Genomic DNA, 16,672 nt, shown 5'->3' with positions numbered 1-16,672 from the left:
AACATATGAGGTGAAAAAGTTAAGATATGCGATGCATTCCGGACTTTTATGATTTTTAACATGTTTGTTAAGTTTATCTGACCATTCTTAAAAAAATTATTAATGACATCTTATCTTAATTTTTCAACATATGCATATCTTTCGTCCTCTCAAGATAAATATATCTTAATCCCTACATATAAGAAAAAAATGATTTTCGTGTTCTCTAATGTATTTCAAATAATTTAACAAACAGTTTGATAAAAATCTTAAAATGCTTCTCAACTTTATCTTGATCATTCCATATCTTGGTCCGAAAATTATTTCGGACTTATCTTGATACTCCCTTATCTTGCTCATTTTAACAAACACTACTAGCTAAGTGTGTTCATGAGACGAATTAGTTTGAGTTTGAGTTTAAGATTAACTTATAATTATATCAATTTTTGTCGAATCTACAAAATTGGACCCATAATTAAACAAATGCTTGTACAATTAAATTGAATCGACCCAATAAAAAATAAATTGGTTCGAATAGATGCACAGTTTCAATTGCATATAATAATTTATTAATCTCAAATTTTTGTTACATAAGCTTTGAGAAAATAATATTAATGCTCGATAGATAGTTTGCACCTAAGCACACTACACAATAATTAATAATTTGTTTTAAAAAATGACAACTAATTTACAATAAACAACTATAAATTTGAAAAATATATCAAATAATATTAAATATTTATCTATTTATATATATATTAATCGATTCAAGTGGAGTCAAAGACATTGACAGATCTAAATTTAATTTTTTAAACCCATAAACCAAACCTGTGTTAAAAAAATCAAACTAATTAGATTCAGTTAATCTGACTTTCGACATTATCAGACTGATCAACATTCAACACTCCTATAAACAACAAGACACGAGGCCAGCACGTGTTAAGCCACAGGTATTTTTTTTATCCATTTTAAACATAATAATTATATTAAATAAAAATAAAATACTCTATGCAGCAGTCCTCCTTGTAACTTCCTTTTCTTGGAGAATTATTTATAAAAAATAAAATAAGACGGTGTCAATTATTATTTAATATTTTAAAGATAACAATAAGCACATCTTATTTTTTAGGGAGAAGACATATAAATATCCTTGTAGTTTATCAAAAATATTGTGTGACACTACGAAATTTCAAAACGTTCAATTAGACACCTCTATTTCAAAAAAATGAAATTATTAAATATTCATTAGACATCAATTATGAATAATTTGAAAGCATAAAATGCAAATCTCGTGAATATGGTCAATGAGAGAGCGTCACGTGTGACCGCAGGAAACACAACTAAAAAGAGAAAAATAGTTAAGGAGATGCCATTAGTGAGAGAGAGGTGTCCTTACTAAACGCACTCATTAACGTGTGCTCTTATATAGTTTGTTGGTCGGCAAAAAGGTGTTAAATAGTTTAATTTTTATATCTTCCCCTATTTTTCACTTAAAACTATTTTTCTAGTCAAGAAAAAAGTCACGTGCATGTTAACAGATCACGTGACTTTTAATTAATCCACCAGTGGTGGGGGTTAATATTGTACTTAAAAGTACATGACAGAGATTTTGCTGACTAAGCTCAGTTTAATTTACACGTGCCATGAGTTAATTAATATTCTTGCATTGTAAGTGGGACAAAGCATTATGCGTTTAATGCTTGAAGTTTGAGAAAGGCATCAAAATGGTATTAAATGGTGAATTTCTTTTTTAACAAAAAAATTGAAGGAAAATAATCCCCCAAGACCCAAATATAGCAATAAGGGCGCGTTTGGCTAAAGGACACAAGCAAGCAAGCGTCGTGCGTTCCACTCTGTTCCATTGCAGGAACCACGAGCTTCTTCCATCTGTCACTCTCTCTCCTCGCCGCGAACGCGGCGGAGATCTCCCACTTAATCTCTCTACATACGCGGAAAACCTGTGCCGCACTGTCCGCACGTTGCTCTCACTATGATCTCGTCCATCCTACGCCATTTCATGGTAGCTAATCGAGCATTATTAAATTCAATTCCATGCCAAACATTCACCAATCCACATGCTGCTTCCACGTATTTTCCCCCAGCAACAACGAACCAATATATATTAAGTCTTTGGGGTCCTCATCGATGTGCTCCATCTCGTCAAATTTATTAGCCCATTTTTGCCTTTTTCGTTAATTGATTTTCTTTTGGGGAGTGGAGTGGTTATAAAAGGTGGGCAGTGTTTCTGGGTTGTTGAATCGTCTGGTTTTTTTCAGAGGCGAGGTCTGGGAGTTTTTGCGAGGAGGAGAGGAGGAGAGAGAGAGATAAGTATTGCGATGGAGAGGAATGGCGAAATGGAGGACAAATCCGGCGTCGGCGGTGGCGTTGAGGACGCTTACGGCGAGGATAGCGCCACGGAGGAGCAGCTTATCACCCCCTGGACTATTTCCGTTGCTAGGTGATAATGCACTTCTGTCACTTTCGATCGTTGCTTTTGGGACTTGATTTATCACTGGAAATATCCATTCCATTCATTTTGATTCTATTCCTAATGGGTTTTTTTTTTTGTCGTGAAGGATGTCGTTTTATTAAGTGAATATATAGAATTTATGTCCTGGAATCCATTTAATCTTATGAATGATGTCGCCTTATTGAGCATAAATTTAGAATTCATGTAATTAATTGTTGGTGTTATTGAGGTTGCTTCTTCTTGTTATTACTGATTGGGATAATAATTATTTGATTCTTTAGATCTAATAGCATTAGCCTGATCTGTCCTCCATGTCAATTTTGATTCGGTTTTTCAAAATACATACATGGATGTGCAGTTCTTTCCAGGTCGGAATCTTCCAAGTTTCATCCATTTAGGGACCAAATTTTGCTTCTATCCTTGATGATTTCTTGCATCTATTGATTTTCCCATTGGCTGCTTTAATTAAAATGTAAGATGGATTATTTTCTTAACTTTTTAAATCATAACTATCTTGCAAAGCAAGAAATTAGAATCTCTACATCTATGCTTATTTTCAACCTCCCCAAGCATTTCGTCACTTATTAGGGGATGTCATTTTTTATTTGAAAAAAGATAACTTTTTTTTTTTTTCTCTCTTGACTTTCCTTTTCCTCATATAGATTTTGTACCCTGCACATAAATAATTTATGAGACCAAAATAGATTTTGATATTCCTGGTTTCTGATATTTTATATTGTGTTCAATATAACCTTGGCCTGTGGATGGTAGAATCTAAGGCTGCACTTGTAATGTAATGGGGAAATGAAGATTTGGTTAAATGTTTCTATTAAGATTCTATTCTGTATTAGGCAGAAAAGATTGACATTTGATACCTTAGATATAGAGGCCCCATCTAATCTAGCATATTAGATACAGAGGCCCCCATCTAGCATATTTTCCTTTTTATGGACTTTTATAATATCTCTATAGTTTGTATATTATGTCAGAACTAGCAAATATATTTTTTACTTAAAAAAGGAGTATCCTACTAGGCTCTTATTTTGTAAGGATGTGAGAAGATGATGCTTACCTTATAAAGAAACTATTTCTGTAACCAAACTCGTGTCTTTTTAATTATAAAAGAACAAACTTATGATTGCTATTAAGGCCCGTCACTCTCTATACTTCAGGGTGAATAATTTGTCACTGATCATTTGACATTGTTGCAGTTCATTGCATTTCTTATTCAAGAATCTTAGCTCTAAAGTCTTTTTATGGCTTCAGTTTGAATAATGTCTTTCCTACTCCTCTAAAGTTCTAATGCCTTGGGCAAATTGCGCCAGAACCACTTCAACTTTGCAGTAATAGCAAACCCCTTGGGATAGTTCAAGTGGTCGACCTCATGGGTTTCAGGTGTTGGGTATGCCAATGTTGTGTGTTCGAATTCTGAGCAATATGGTAGGTATCGCTTAACTATACAAGGGGCCATGGACATGGATCTTTGACCCGGACTTACTTTGGCCTGGCTTGATGGTCCGGTTTGGGTAAGCTCGTAGGTTATAGGGTTGGTAACACTCGCACCAAAGGCGTCGCTAGGGGAAGCTCCTCGATTTCTACGTTAAAAAAAAAAAAAAAAAAAAAAAAAACTTTGCAGTAATAGCACAAGCAAATGGTTCTCAATTTTCACTTCCCCAAACATTATCTGCTTTGAAGCCTGATGAAAATTTTTCTTTCTTATGGGCAGTGGGTATACTTTATTGAGAGATCCAAACCACAACAAAGGGCTTGCCTTCTCTGAGAAAGAGAGAGATGCCCATTACTTGCGCGGCCTTCTACCACCACAGATTTCAAGTCAGGAGCTTCAGGTTGCCTAATTAGATAGTCGTCTTCTAAGTTTAAGCTTAGTGTACTGCTTCTAACCGAAGCACTATGTTCTTACTCGTGATTCTCATTCGGGTTTATCAGGAGAGGAAAATGATGCACAATATCCGCCAATATGAAGTTCCACTGCATAAATACATAGCAATGGTTGATCTTCAAGAGAGAAACGCGAGGCTTTTCTACAAGCTTCTCATCGACAATGTGGAAGAACTGCTCCCGGTTGTCTACACCCCAACTGTTGGTGAGGCTTGCCAGAAATACGGGAGCATTTTCAAGCGTCCTCAGGGGCTTTTCATCAGTTTGAAAGACAAGTATGGTCATTAGATTGCCTCCAATTCTACACACCCCATCTTTTTCGTTCTCCCTTTTGTCCATGCTTCTGTTTAGAGGCATTATGGACTCTGTCTGCGTTCTACATGAATAGCAACACAACGAAGTCATTGACTACCGGGTTTTTGCAGAGGGAGGATTCTTGAAGTGCTGAAAAACTGGCCCGAGAAGAACATTCAAGTTATCGTTGTAACTGATGGTGAGCGAATTTTGGGACTCGGAGATCTTGGGTGCCAGGTAAGTGTGTGTGTGTGTGTGTGTGTGTTGTGCAGGTCTTTTTTGGACACGTTTGCATGATCCTGAAACATTTGACTGTTGCAGGGAATGGGGATCCCTGTTGGCAAACTCTCTCTCTATACAGCACTTGGGGGAGTTCGTCCTTCAGCGGTATGTGCTTCTAAAGATTTTTGTTGATTAATCTAGTGAAATCTTTTAAGTATTTGCCCAACACAGGATATCATCTCTAAAATGTGGCCCTAATCAACAAGCTAGAATCCATGTAATCAGCCCCACCTAGTGGAATTAAAGCTTCTTGTTATTTATTTTAGCTTTTCACTTTCTTATATTGTGATTGGATTGCATAAATCTCAAGCAAATTGAGTTCCATGCAGTGTTTGCCTATAACCATTGATGTTGGCACCAATAATGAGAAGCTGCTGAACGATGAGTTCTACATTGGGCTCCGGCAGAGGAGAGCAACTGGGCAGGTGTACAGTTTTTCTTACTCGGCATAGTTCTTTCTTTTATGTTCCTCTCCTTTTATAAACACCCAACATAACAAAGTATCTTGTAGCTTTTGGATATCTGTCACATTGAAGTGGGATTCATTGTTGGATCTGGGAATATGCTAAGCGTAGAAATGATTATGTAGCCAACCTTATTATATGTACCTGATCTTATATAATAAAATAAAGACTTAATATGTTATCGTTGTTGTAGGAATATGCTGAGCTTTTGAACGAGTTCATGAGTGCAGTTAAGCAGAACTACGGAGAGAAAGTCCTTGTACAGGTCAGTTTCAGTATAGACATATTGGTTTATTTGACTTACGGGTTAATAGTTGTGAATTTTGGAATAGGTTTCAAAACTAATATTTTGACTGTAACCTTCAGTTTGAAGATTTTGCAAACCACAACGCATTTGTGCTGCTGGAGAAATACCGCAAAACTCATCTTGTGTTTAATGATGATATTCAGGTAGATGATGAAGGCTCTACAGCTAGACCTTTAGGTTGATTTTGAGAAAGTTTTTACATCTTTGAGCATTTATTGTTATTGTAGGGTACGGCTTCTGTGGTGCTTGCAGGTCTCATTGCAGCTCAGAAATTACTTGATGGAACCTTAGCTGACCATACATTTCTATTCTTGGGTGCTGGAGAGGTAATATTGATGTTTCTTTAGCCAATAGATTCGCCTATGAGGCGAGAGATGAAATAGGGTAAGTTTATAGCAGAAAAGGGAGAGGAAGACCCAAAAAAAAAACTTGGTGGGGAAACTTTTTTATTGCTTTAGACATTTTAGTGCCCCTCAACTGATGTTTTCACCTAGTTTAGATGTTCTTATGTGGTTCTTAGTCTCTGTTTCTGTTATGTATTCATCTCTTCTGTCACGTCTAACTTTCCCCTCTTGGGAACTGAAGGCTGGGACTGGTATAGCAGAGCTTATAGCCCTCCAGATATCGAAAGAGGTACTTAATATACTGCTCTATCTATCGTCTTTAAGTCCTCATCCAGGCTCTTGGATCAATTCTCTAACCATTATTTTGGCAGACAAACGCTCCAGTAGAAGAGGCGCGCAAAAAGATTTGGCTAGTTGACTCAAAGGTACCAGGGTCTAATCTCTAGGTCCCTGCTCGGCAAACAATATTTGTTGGCATTTGTTCCATCCAGCCTTTGTTTTCAGCAAATTTATTTCCCCTATTCGAATGGTCGTGTAAATAATCTACAGGGCCTGGTAGTTAGTTCCCGTATGAAGTCCCTTCAGCATTTCAAGCAGCCTTGGGCTCATAAGCATGAGCCAGTTACCAGCCTGTTAGATTCTGTGATGGTATGGATCTCTTTCCTCTGATCTGTTTCAATATTTTAGTAAAAGAATGTCCTAATATACGAAACTCTCTTCTTTGTGAGGGACGGGGAGAATTGTTCATTTTGCTGTGGTGTCTCACATTCTTTTTTGTATCTCAGGCAATCAAGCCAACGGTATTGATAGGAACATCAGGAGTTGGGAAAACATTTACAAAAGAGGTTATTGAGACCATGGCTTCCCTCAATGAGGTACCCCCTCCCTCCTTGGTCTCATTGATTCAAACATTTGTGTCCTAAGAAGATTCTGACATTGATGCTAATGAAATGCGTGCAGAAACCTCTCATTCTTGCTCTCTCCAACCCAACCTCACAGTCCGAGTGCACAGCTGAAGAGGCTTATACATGGAGTGGGGTAAGATGAAATACAAATTTTGGTTTCAGCACTAGGTTTTACATCACAAACCTCATACAACTTCAGCTGGTTGGACTAAAGTTTCCTAGAGTCATGCCCCATAAATCTGGGGCATGATGGTGAAGACAAGCTAAGAATCTTCTTGCTGCATTCATCTTTAAATCTGCAGGGTCGAGCAGTCTTTGCCAGTGGAAGCCCATTTGACCCCGTTGAATGCACAGGGAAAGTTTTCGTGCCTGGCCAGGTTCAAAAAGCATCTCTCTCCACTTTGAATCACGCCTCTTTTCTAATATTGATTGGAAACTTATTTCTATACTGGTCTTATGAAGGCAAACAATGCATACATTTTCCCGGGATTTGGTTTGGGCGTGATCATGTCTGGCACAATTCGAGTGCATGATGACTTACTTCTAGCAGCCTGTAAGTGAAAATAAAAATGACTGACAAAATCCCTATGTGATTTTTCTCTCTTTTTCTTTTGCCACAAAGTTTAACTATTTTATGTACTCAAAACAGCGGAAGCTCTGGCATCTCAAGTTACTGACGAGAACTACGAAAAGGGACTAATCTACCCACCATTCTCTAATATCAGAAAGATATCAGCTCAGATTGCTGCTAAAGTAGCAGCAAAGTCATATGAACTTGGTTAGTTTCTCTCTGAATCACTATGTCCGTCCAGAAAACACTACCCTGCTGTAGTTTATCAACTAACTACAATCTATTCTCTGTACAGGTCTGGCTTCTCGTCTTCCTCGCCCCAAGGATCTTGTCAAGCATGCAGAGAGCTGTATGTACAGCCCGATCTATCGCCACTACCTCTAAGAGTTGGGCAAATTCATACAACCTGCAGGCCTCTAAGTCTTTGTTGCAAGATTATTCACAGCCCCCTTCTTCCAATTTTCGTTCCCCTAACCGCATACTGGTTTTGGTGGATTAGGATCCTTGTATTGCATCCAGTTCTGATATAGCATGTTGTAATTTTTTACGGACTAACTTCTTCAGTTAAGGTTTTCTCACATTACAATGGAAAGTAAGAAAAATAAATAACCACAAGTTGCATTGTTAATCTTTCACCTAGTTTCTACTACAAAGGTGTAAGTCAAGAAACAAACAGAAAGCTTTGGAAGGAATAAATGTTTTCTGCAGTTATGGAGTTCCCCCCCCCCCCCCCCCCCCCCCACCCCCCAAATCTCTCCCCGATTAAAAGATTAAGCTCACTGAAGACCACCTGGTCAGGAATCCAGACGAATCAAAAGATACTATGTTTTGCTTGCCAGTGTACCCTGAAAAGATTGATAGCAATGTCTAATCTCTCCCAATTAAACTCGTGGACCTTATGACAGGCCCCAAGCATTATTAGCAGAGCTAAGAATCAAACTCCTGCGCAAAGTGATAATCCTGAATCCTATAACCATTAAGTTACCACCTTGGATACTTGTCTCTTATCTCAGCCACCTAATCACAAGTCGCCACCTAAGGGTTCTCCATAATACCTTTATCATAGATATGTATGTGAGTGTGAGAAGTCAGAGGTAGAACTCCAACCTGAAAAGCTAGCTTACCAGATGGAGGGATCCTCCTCCTTATATATAGCTCAGGTCTCCCTTATGAAGGCGATGTGGAATTCTCAACATTCCCCCCCCCACGCCGAATCTTCTCCAGTAATTGATACATGCCCAGGTGATCGAGTAAGGTACTGGTCCATGACTACGACAGCCAAGGGTTAGCTCTGATACCATGTGAGAAGTCAGAAGTAGAACTCTAACCTGAAAAGCTAGTTTACCAGGTGGAGGGATCCTCCTTATATATAGCTCAGGTCTCCCTTGTGGAGACGATGTGAGATTCTCAATAGTGAGCATTGGCAAATAAATATCAAGCAAACAAGCAATTTGACCAGATAAAATCTCAGCAAAAAAAAAAAAGTTTGACCAGATAAAAGAAGTGAAAGCTAAAACATCATAACAAAATATTAAAGACAAGTAAAACGAAATTTCAAAATAATACTCCTACAAACATATTATTAATTCTAATGAATGGTCAATTAAAACTTAAAAAATAAATGATTTTTTGAAAATTTTCTTTTGGCACCTACATGTATCTTGAATGCTTTCTTGAAATACAAAATGTATTCTTCATAAAAAAATTTCTAACATTTTTCAGAAACTACTACAACATTTTGTTTCCATGTTCACAATGCAATTCTTCACAATCACATTTCCTCACCTACACCTAAATAGAGTTCTCTAGTAGTATGGTTTGAATTTAATGCTGAAAAATTATCCTCACTCAACTGATACTCATTTTTTGTTTTTCAATATTTTGGAGCTTCTAATAGATTGTCAGCATTGAGATGCTTTCATGACACGATTGTATCTTCAAGCAAAGACACCCATTTGCATTGCAAGATGAAAAAAAAAACAATGTGAATACGAACATACATGTTCTTGTAAGTCATAGAAACACATTGGATCCACAGTTTGCCAGAAAGGAAGTTCAAAATCAATAACACTTCTGCTCAAACAATAAATACGCAAACAGCAATCAATAGCAATAGGTACATTCTGGGAAAGTAATACTTTGTTCGTCTGATGTACAATAAACATGCAACTCAATATTGTTTGAAAGTGGTCATATAACCTTAAGTGATGGAAGCTAAAATGGAAAACGAACATTCACAACGGATTAACTAAAACATATAAATAAAAATAAAATCTCAATGGTTCTCAAAAGAACCATATAATTCTCTAGCAACTCACTATTGTTAGAACAGAGTTGCATATGAAGTACATATGTCATTATAGTTTTTTCTTGCTAAAAGTGTCATTATAGTTAAAGCATTTCACTTTAATCTAAACCACAAAAGTTGAGCATCAAGTTTGAACTACAAGAGAGTTTAACATATTTTTCATGCAAAAGCCAAGAAGGTCAAAGCATAACTTAACCTATACAATATGTACATCCATTAGATCCATAAAATTACCAAAAAGAAAAAGCTGGAGCAGTCATATCAGGAAAACAACCGATGATTAGCTTCTGAAGGGAACCCATGCAGGAGTAGAGGTGGAGAGTCATATCTACAACGCTGGCTCGTAGCTCCATACATGATAAGAAGAAGATGTGTCTGGCTGCAGAATGGAAATTGGATTAAGAAGATTAAGACAATTTACACAAAAAAAAAAAAAAAAGGCCTCCAAACTTATAAACATGACCGGAAACTTCCAGTCTCTATTATGTACTCTTAAACATGTAACCTACACTTCTTCTACAGATGAAAATTAACAGTTTATGGAGCAACTAGAGTTGCATTTACTAAAAACAACAATCAGAAATCTTAATCCTACTAGGCAGGTTGGCTACATGAATTTTAAGTCTCCATCATCTCTATCCATGGCCATATCCTCTCTAAGGCCATTATATCCTATGTTATGTTTAAGGATTTCCCACCAGATTTTCTTTGGTCTTGCTCTCCCTCTTTTGCTACAAAATTCCTCCACTCCATCCACTCACTTACAGATGCGTATATCAAACTTCTCCCAAGATCAAGTCATCTTAATCATGTCTCCCACATTTTATCTTCAATAGGCATCACCATTCCAACCTTATCGCATAATCTCATTCCTTATATTGTCTTTTTCTAGAAAAACTGGTAATTAGACATCTACATACTTGTTTCAAGAAAAAGATTAAGACAAGTACATGCAGGTTAAAGAAGGTGACAGAAGGAATTTGGTATGCAACAGAAGCCTCAGTTCATGTCATCGGCAACTTGAGAACTCCGAATGCCCCAAAATGAGCTGGGCTTCAATTTCTTATTTGTGGCTGTAAACAGCCACCCTATGTAGACATAACAAGTGACACATTCTGCAATTGTCCATGCATACCTGCAAAAACATTGTCCATTAGAAACTTGACGTCTAGTTGAAATCCAGAGTCCCAGACCCCAGCATCCCACAGCGAAGTTGACACAAAATATTTTTTCCAATTAAATCAGTAAAGAAAGAAAGAATAAAAGTACAAAGCATGTGGAAAATAATCTTAATCTCTCTCAAAGTTGGTGATCAAAAGGTTATTGACCATTAATTTGTCATCTGCCACTGGAAACCCAACCAGCAATAGTAGAATAGTTTAAATTGACTAGGAGAAATTGAAGCATTTACTAAATAACTAGCATATCTCAAAAGAATGCTTGTTGACAAACAAACGTGATTCATATCGCATGCCTGTCCGGAAGTGTATCTGATACCAAGTTCCTGGAGTCATATTTCAAACCAGTAACCCACAGGCAACAAAATTATCTCCAAGGATAAATAATTTGAAATTTCAGACTATTATTCACATTCTTAAGGTTTTTGTTTATTGTTAATGTTTTCAAGTAATGTGTTATCAGGATGAATGTGGCATCTATACTCCAGTAACTTAACTGTTAGTAGCAAAAACAAGCATGAGTCCTAACTCAAGATCAAATGTGTTATCAGCTCAAAATTTAGCTAGCCTAAATAAAGGTGCTCATGAAGAGCCAACAATTAGCTAGTAGTTACAGTATAACTTATTCTAGACATGCAGTTACAGAAAATGCTCCAGTTCAGTAAGTTGTATCCCATAATGATTTGCACTAATCCCTCTGCTGTTTCAGTCTTTCAGAGTAATCCAAATGCCCTAATTCGACTAGGTGGGAAACATAAAAAAAATGATAATACAACAAAATTAAATAAATGGAGCACAGAAGACAAGTTTTTAAGAATACAAGCCATAAAAAGATGACTACTTGCCCCGAGGCTTTTCAAAAACTTACATTATTTTCCAACCGTTTGAGATAATTAATAAGTGCTTGTTCAAGAAATAACATATGCTAGCATTGATATTATAACTAGTACAACAGAAATTTTAGATCCATACCCAGGAAACCAGCTGTATTCTTCAACTGGGCCTCCAACAGGAAATAAACCATTGGCTTCACGGAGAGTCATTATTTCATGCACACAGCCATGTGGATTCACATAAGCACCCAATGGCCCTTCACAAGACATCATCAACATATCACTCCGCTTTCCAATCACATTCTACAACAGAAAAATAAGGAAGAAAGAATAATTGAATGTTGGTGGATTATTATGTAAAGAAAGCTTTAACAAGACAACCATGTATTACCTTGCAATCTTTACATCGAACACAATCAAAACTCTCCAGTAACTCAATTTCTCGCCTCAGTCTGTAAGAAATTCCATCAATTTCCAAAAGCTCCTGTCTCATGGATTCAGATACAGGAATTTTACTGGCTATATAAAATGAAAGAAGATCTGGTTTCCAAACAAGTCCATCCATGCTTGGCAACCCAACAATTTGTTTCCATTTATCTGCAATATTTAGATAAGAAACATCACTGAAATTGAAACATACAAATGTCAACAACATCACAAGCCAAATAAAAGAACCGCAAAAGGATAAGAAAGTACATCTTCAATTAGATATGGTTACCCTTATTAGGCCATTGTTGTACCTAAGAAGGATATGAGAGGGGGCTATCAAAGACTTCAGTAATTTTCTTTTCCTTTCAGCAAGTTTTTACTTGCTTCTTTACCAAAATTACCAGGAATCAATGTTTTAGCTGTAGTAACCTTGAATTAAATGCAATGTTTTGAAACCCAAACTGCGGTATCAAACTGGAAATGGGAGAGGGCCAAGGACCAATGGTTGGACCAAGGTCAAACCGCAATTTATTTTATAAATAAAAGATACATGATAATTAGAAATTTGATCAAAACAATAAACCAAAAATAAAAATCATCAGACATACTATAATAGACTTAAAACTTGATCAACATTATACTACAATAGAAAAAGCCCATACAATAATATTAACACAAGTTTAGGATGAAATAAAATAAAACTCACAGATCAAATATTTTAAATTGCAAGTTAACAAATGCAAAAAAATTGTCCATGCATCAACAAGATCCAAATTATAAATCACAGTGTTGTCCCTTTCCTTTATCTTGAATAGGATTTGAGCCACTACAATGATTGATGATCCCCAAGAGTTGCCACCAACTCCTTCCAAATCATTCAAATTATTGTTCGCTTTTGGTCATTTAAAAATAAAATGGTAAAAGTGAAAAAAAAACCAGCTGGTTGAATTGGGTGGATTCATCCAATTTCTGGTTCAACTGGTCGATTCAGCAGTTAATAGATGATACCCAAAGAGTTGATACCAACTCCTAAATCATTCAAATTACTGTTTCTTTTGAACATAAAAAATAAAATAGAAAAGATTTTTAAAAACCAGCCGTTGAAGTAGATGGATTCATCTAATTCCTGGTTCAACCAGTCAATTCAGCGGTTAACTAGCCCCTTTTTCCAATTAAATTTTTTACTTACAACTGGACCAGATGACCAGTTCATCAACTGGTTCAAAATTTTTTGTTTGTTTGAACCAGTGGTTTTATCAACACTGATTAAATGATAACCCCAAATCAAAACTAAAATGTTTATAACTTAAGACAAAAAGTTTCAAGTGCTTTCTATCTTTATGGAAATCCAGGTAAGCCTTAGCCCTATGCTGCCATGATCATTGCACATTAATACAAAATGTGTTAAAATCGTGTGAACTGGACTTTGGAATGAGCGAGCGAGAGAGGGAGACTTCTTTGTATCATCGTTATCATCCTCATCATCATCACAAGCCTTAGTCCCACTACGTTGGATAGAGAGACTTCTTTATATAAGGATGTCCCCAGTGCATCAGGCCACTTGGTTTATGAGGATGGAGGGTGTTGTTTTTGTATAATCTTACCCTTACTTTGCAAAAAGGTTGTTTCCACTGCTTAAGACCAACCTTTCAACCACAAAAGAACAACCTCACCATTGTTGCTAAGGCTCGCCCTCAGACAGATATTCTTTAAATGATTTTTTAATATCTGTTTAGTTGTTCACACCATTAAACTACGTTGGATTGTTTGATCCTTTCATATCCATAAATTTGTGGAAAGAATATTTGTAATGGTAAAATATATTTTATACCATATAACTTGTTGAATAAGAAGCATTTACCACAAGATAGTTTTGAATCTACAAATCACAAGACTTACAATAAACTATGAGGTTTAATTTAACCCTCATTAGCAACCAAACCCAGAATTACCATATACATGATACACTTGTGCCTTGTGGGTGAATTTAGGAAATCAAAGGTTTAGTCTGTTAGGATGGAACTAATGTGGCTCTATCTAGGAGGGTATAATTGTTATCAAAAATGAAAAAGAAAAAGGTAAGGGATATCCCAGTGGTTTAAGTTGCATTTTCACAATAAAGGGAGTCAAATTAAACTTCATCTTACTATTACGTTTGAGAAAAAATCCATCCTATACAAAGAAGGGCCTTTGATTTATAATGTGATGATAAATTAGAAAATTATACTTGCGATGAATCAAGTTGTTGAATGCTGTATTTATTGTATAGTTGACCAAGCTGATTGGCTGATTTATAAGCTGACGTATAGCCGATTTGATAGATTGATTTATAGGTTGATTTGATTGGCCATATTGTCACATTCCAAGGGTATAATTGTTATCAAAAATGAAAAAGAAAAATGTAAGGGATATTCCAGTGGTTTACGTTGCATTTTCACATTAAAGGGAGTCAAATTAGACTTCATCTTACTATTACATTCGAGAAAAAATCCATCCTATACAAAGAAAAGCCTTTGATTTATAATGTGATGATAAATTAGAAAATTATAACGAATCAAGTTGTTGAATGCTGTATTTATTGTATAGTTGACCAAGATGATTAGCTGATTTATAGGCTGATGTATAGCTGATTTGATAGATTGATTTATAGGTTGATTTGATCGCCCGTATTTTCACATTCCAAGGGAAGTCATTGTACTTTGTCTTTTCCTTTCTGTTATGGATATTTTTCCATTAGCTATAGAGGCGGTTACGCTACCGTTTGTACTGCACATGGGAGGCTGTGAGACTATATAATAAGCCACAGCTAGAGGATAGGGATTCATGAATGAAATAACCTGAATCTTTTCCCTGTGAATTCTTCTCTTGAACCTTCTCTTCTCCCTCTTTCTCTTACTACTCTCTCTCTCTCCCCCCCTCTCTTTCTCTCTTAATTTCTCTCCTCCCAATTTTCGTTAATTTTTGAAAATTCACCTCAATACCCTTTGTTAGATCCGAGATCTGACAATTGGTACCAAAGCCCAGCGATCCTCGACCATTTAGTTTCAAGTACCACTGGTGAGCAGCAGATTCCGAGTGATCGGAATTTAGTGACATCACAATCGAAATTATCCACCAATCAAGTTTGGTGAGCTGGAAGTCGACTGAGCAAAGACGATCAGAATTTGCATAATTATGATCAGTTACCTCCTTCGATTGACTCCGGCGAGTTGGGTAGCTAGGTGATCGAAAGTAACAGGCAAATCCAATGATGGCAGAAGGAACAATGATGAGACAACTAGAGACGCGGTTGGATGCGATGGAGATTGACCTTCAACAAAACCAGGAGTAGATAGAGGAGATGTTGGAGACGACGGAACTCGACCTCCATCAGACTCAAGAGGAATTGAGTTGAGGCCAAGTTGAGATGATGGTGGTGGAGAGGAATCGGAGATTGACCTTTGACAAAACCAGGAGCAGATAGAGGAGAGGTTGGAGACGATGGAACTCGACCTCCATTAGACTCAAGAGGAAGTGAGTTTAGGCCAAGCTGAGACGATGGTGGCGGAGAGGAATCTGAGAGAAGATTTCTCTAATCTCCGAGAGGAATTTTCTAGTTTTTTACAACAGCTAAGCACCGTCTTAAGCCTATTATCCAGAATTCCTAATTCGAGCCTGCCAGCGAATTTTCCGCTGAGAACCAATTTGGCTCCAATATTTGTTGGGGCCCAAGTTAGGCAACACACTTTGGATCATATAGAAGCAGAGGAGCAACCGGAATTGGTGTCGGAATCGTCAACGAGAGGCGCTTATACCAATACTAACCATACTCCAATGTCGAGATTATACATCCCAGTATTCAAGGGAGACAAACTGAGATGGTGAGTACAAATATGCGAATAGTTTTTCTACCAATATAGGGATGTAGAAGGACATAAGGTGAACTTAGCAGCCACCTATCTCAATGACATCGGGGATGTATGGTTTCAAGGATGGAGTAGGAGGAGGAGAGAACTAAGTTGGCAAGAGTTTTTAGAAGACTTTTATATGCGATTCAAGGAAAGAAATATGGCGGACATTATTGAGGAATTTAACAAAATGAAGCAAGAGGTAATGGTGGATGAATATTTACTCATATTCGAGGAGCTCAAGTCGTTGATAGATGTCGCCCATCCCACCTTGGACGAATCCTATTTTGTGTCTAGCTTTATCAGTGGGTTAAACGATGAGCTAAGACCGATAGTTAAGATGATGCAACCCACCACCATTAAACAAGATGCAAAGAAGGCCAAATTGTAGAAATTAGCCCTAGCGGCGATTTTCAAGAAGCATCGGGTAGTGTCGAGGGGCCTAACTACAAGCAGCCCATTGGTAGGGGGTGGAGGAGTGTCCAAGGCTATCAATCAAGTTCCACAAAAAGGAAATATGCT

The 16,672-nt window shown here is 37.0% G+C and overlaps 2 protein-coding genes across 6 annotated transcripts in view; one reads left to right on the top strand and one right to left on the bottom strand.

The window, feature by feature from the left end:
- The first annotated feature begins 1,803 nt into the window (after positions 1 to 1,803).
- Positions 1,804 to 8,150, top strand: LOC127813621 (NADP-dependent malic enzyme). The gene is made up of 19 exons (XM_052354672.1): positions 1,804 to 1,999; positions 2,256 to 2,437; positions 4,176 to 4,296; positions 4,397 to 4,623; positions 4,774 to 4,879; positions 4,964 to 5,029; positions 5,254 to 5,349; positions 5,582 to 5,653; positions 5,755 to 5,838; positions 5,923 to 6,021; positions 6,281 to 6,328; positions 6,411 to 6,464; positions 6,589 to 6,687; positions 6,825 to 6,914; positions 7,000 to 7,077; positions 7,247 to 7,321; positions 7,407 to 7,497; positions 7,594 to 7,722; positions 7,811 to 8,150. Exons 1-19 carry the CDS (start codon positions 1,970 to 1,972, stop codon positions 7,897 to 7,899), a joined length of 1,836 nt encoding a protein of 611 aa, XP_052210632.1. The 5' UTR covers positions 1,804 to 1,969; the 3' UTR covers positions 7,900 to 8,150.
- A 1,574-nt stretch (positions 8,151 to 9,724) lies between these two features.
- The window catches only part of LOC127812955 (uncharacterized), a 34,094-nt gene continuing 27,146 nt past the window's right edge, over positions 9,725 to 16,672 (bottom strand). Inside the window, exons 7-10 of one of the 5 annotated variants that reach the window (XM_052353577.1) lie at positions 12,226 to 12,431; positions 11,974 to 12,137; positions 10,774 to 10,958; positions 9,725 to 10,202 (exon numbers count right to left, since the gene is read on the bottom strand). In XM_052353577.1, coding sequence (XP_052209537.1) covers positions 10,823 to 10,958; positions 11,974 to 12,137; positions 12,226 to 12,431 — 506 coding nt within the window. In that variant the 3' untranslated portion in view covers positions 9,725 to 10,202; positions 10,774 to 10,822. Of the gene's footprint in view, positions 10,203 to 10,743; positions 10,959 to 11,973; positions 12,138 to 12,225; positions 12,432 to 16,672 lie in introns of all 5 variants that reach the window. The other 4 variants (XM_052353575.1, XM_052353574.1, XR_008026024.1 and 1 more) reach the window with 4 other exon arrangements.

This window comes from Diospyros lotus, chromosome 11 (genome assembly GCF_014633365.1).
Source record: "Diospyros lotus cultivar Yz01 chromosome 11, ASM1463336v1, whole genome shotgun sequence".
In the NCBI taxonomy this organism is placed as follows: Eukaryota; Viridiplantae; Streptophyta; class Magnoliopsida; order Ericales; family Ebenaceae; genus Diospyros; species Diospyros lotus.
This window is presented reverse-complemented; position numbering and strand designations above follow the sequence as displayed.

Coding starts and splice junctions, on each gene's coding strand:
- LOC127813621 (XM_052354672.1), top strand. CDS start 1,970: ATGATCTCGTCCATCCTACGCCATTTCATG. Junction 4,624..4,773: donor TTCATCAGTTTGAAAGACAA/GTATGGTCATTA, acceptor GGGTTTTTGCAG/AGGGAGGATTCTTGAAGTGC. Junction 5,839..5,922: donor TGTTTAATGATGATATTCAG/GTAGATGATGAA, acceptor TTGTTATTGTAG/GGTACGGCTTCTGTGGTGCT.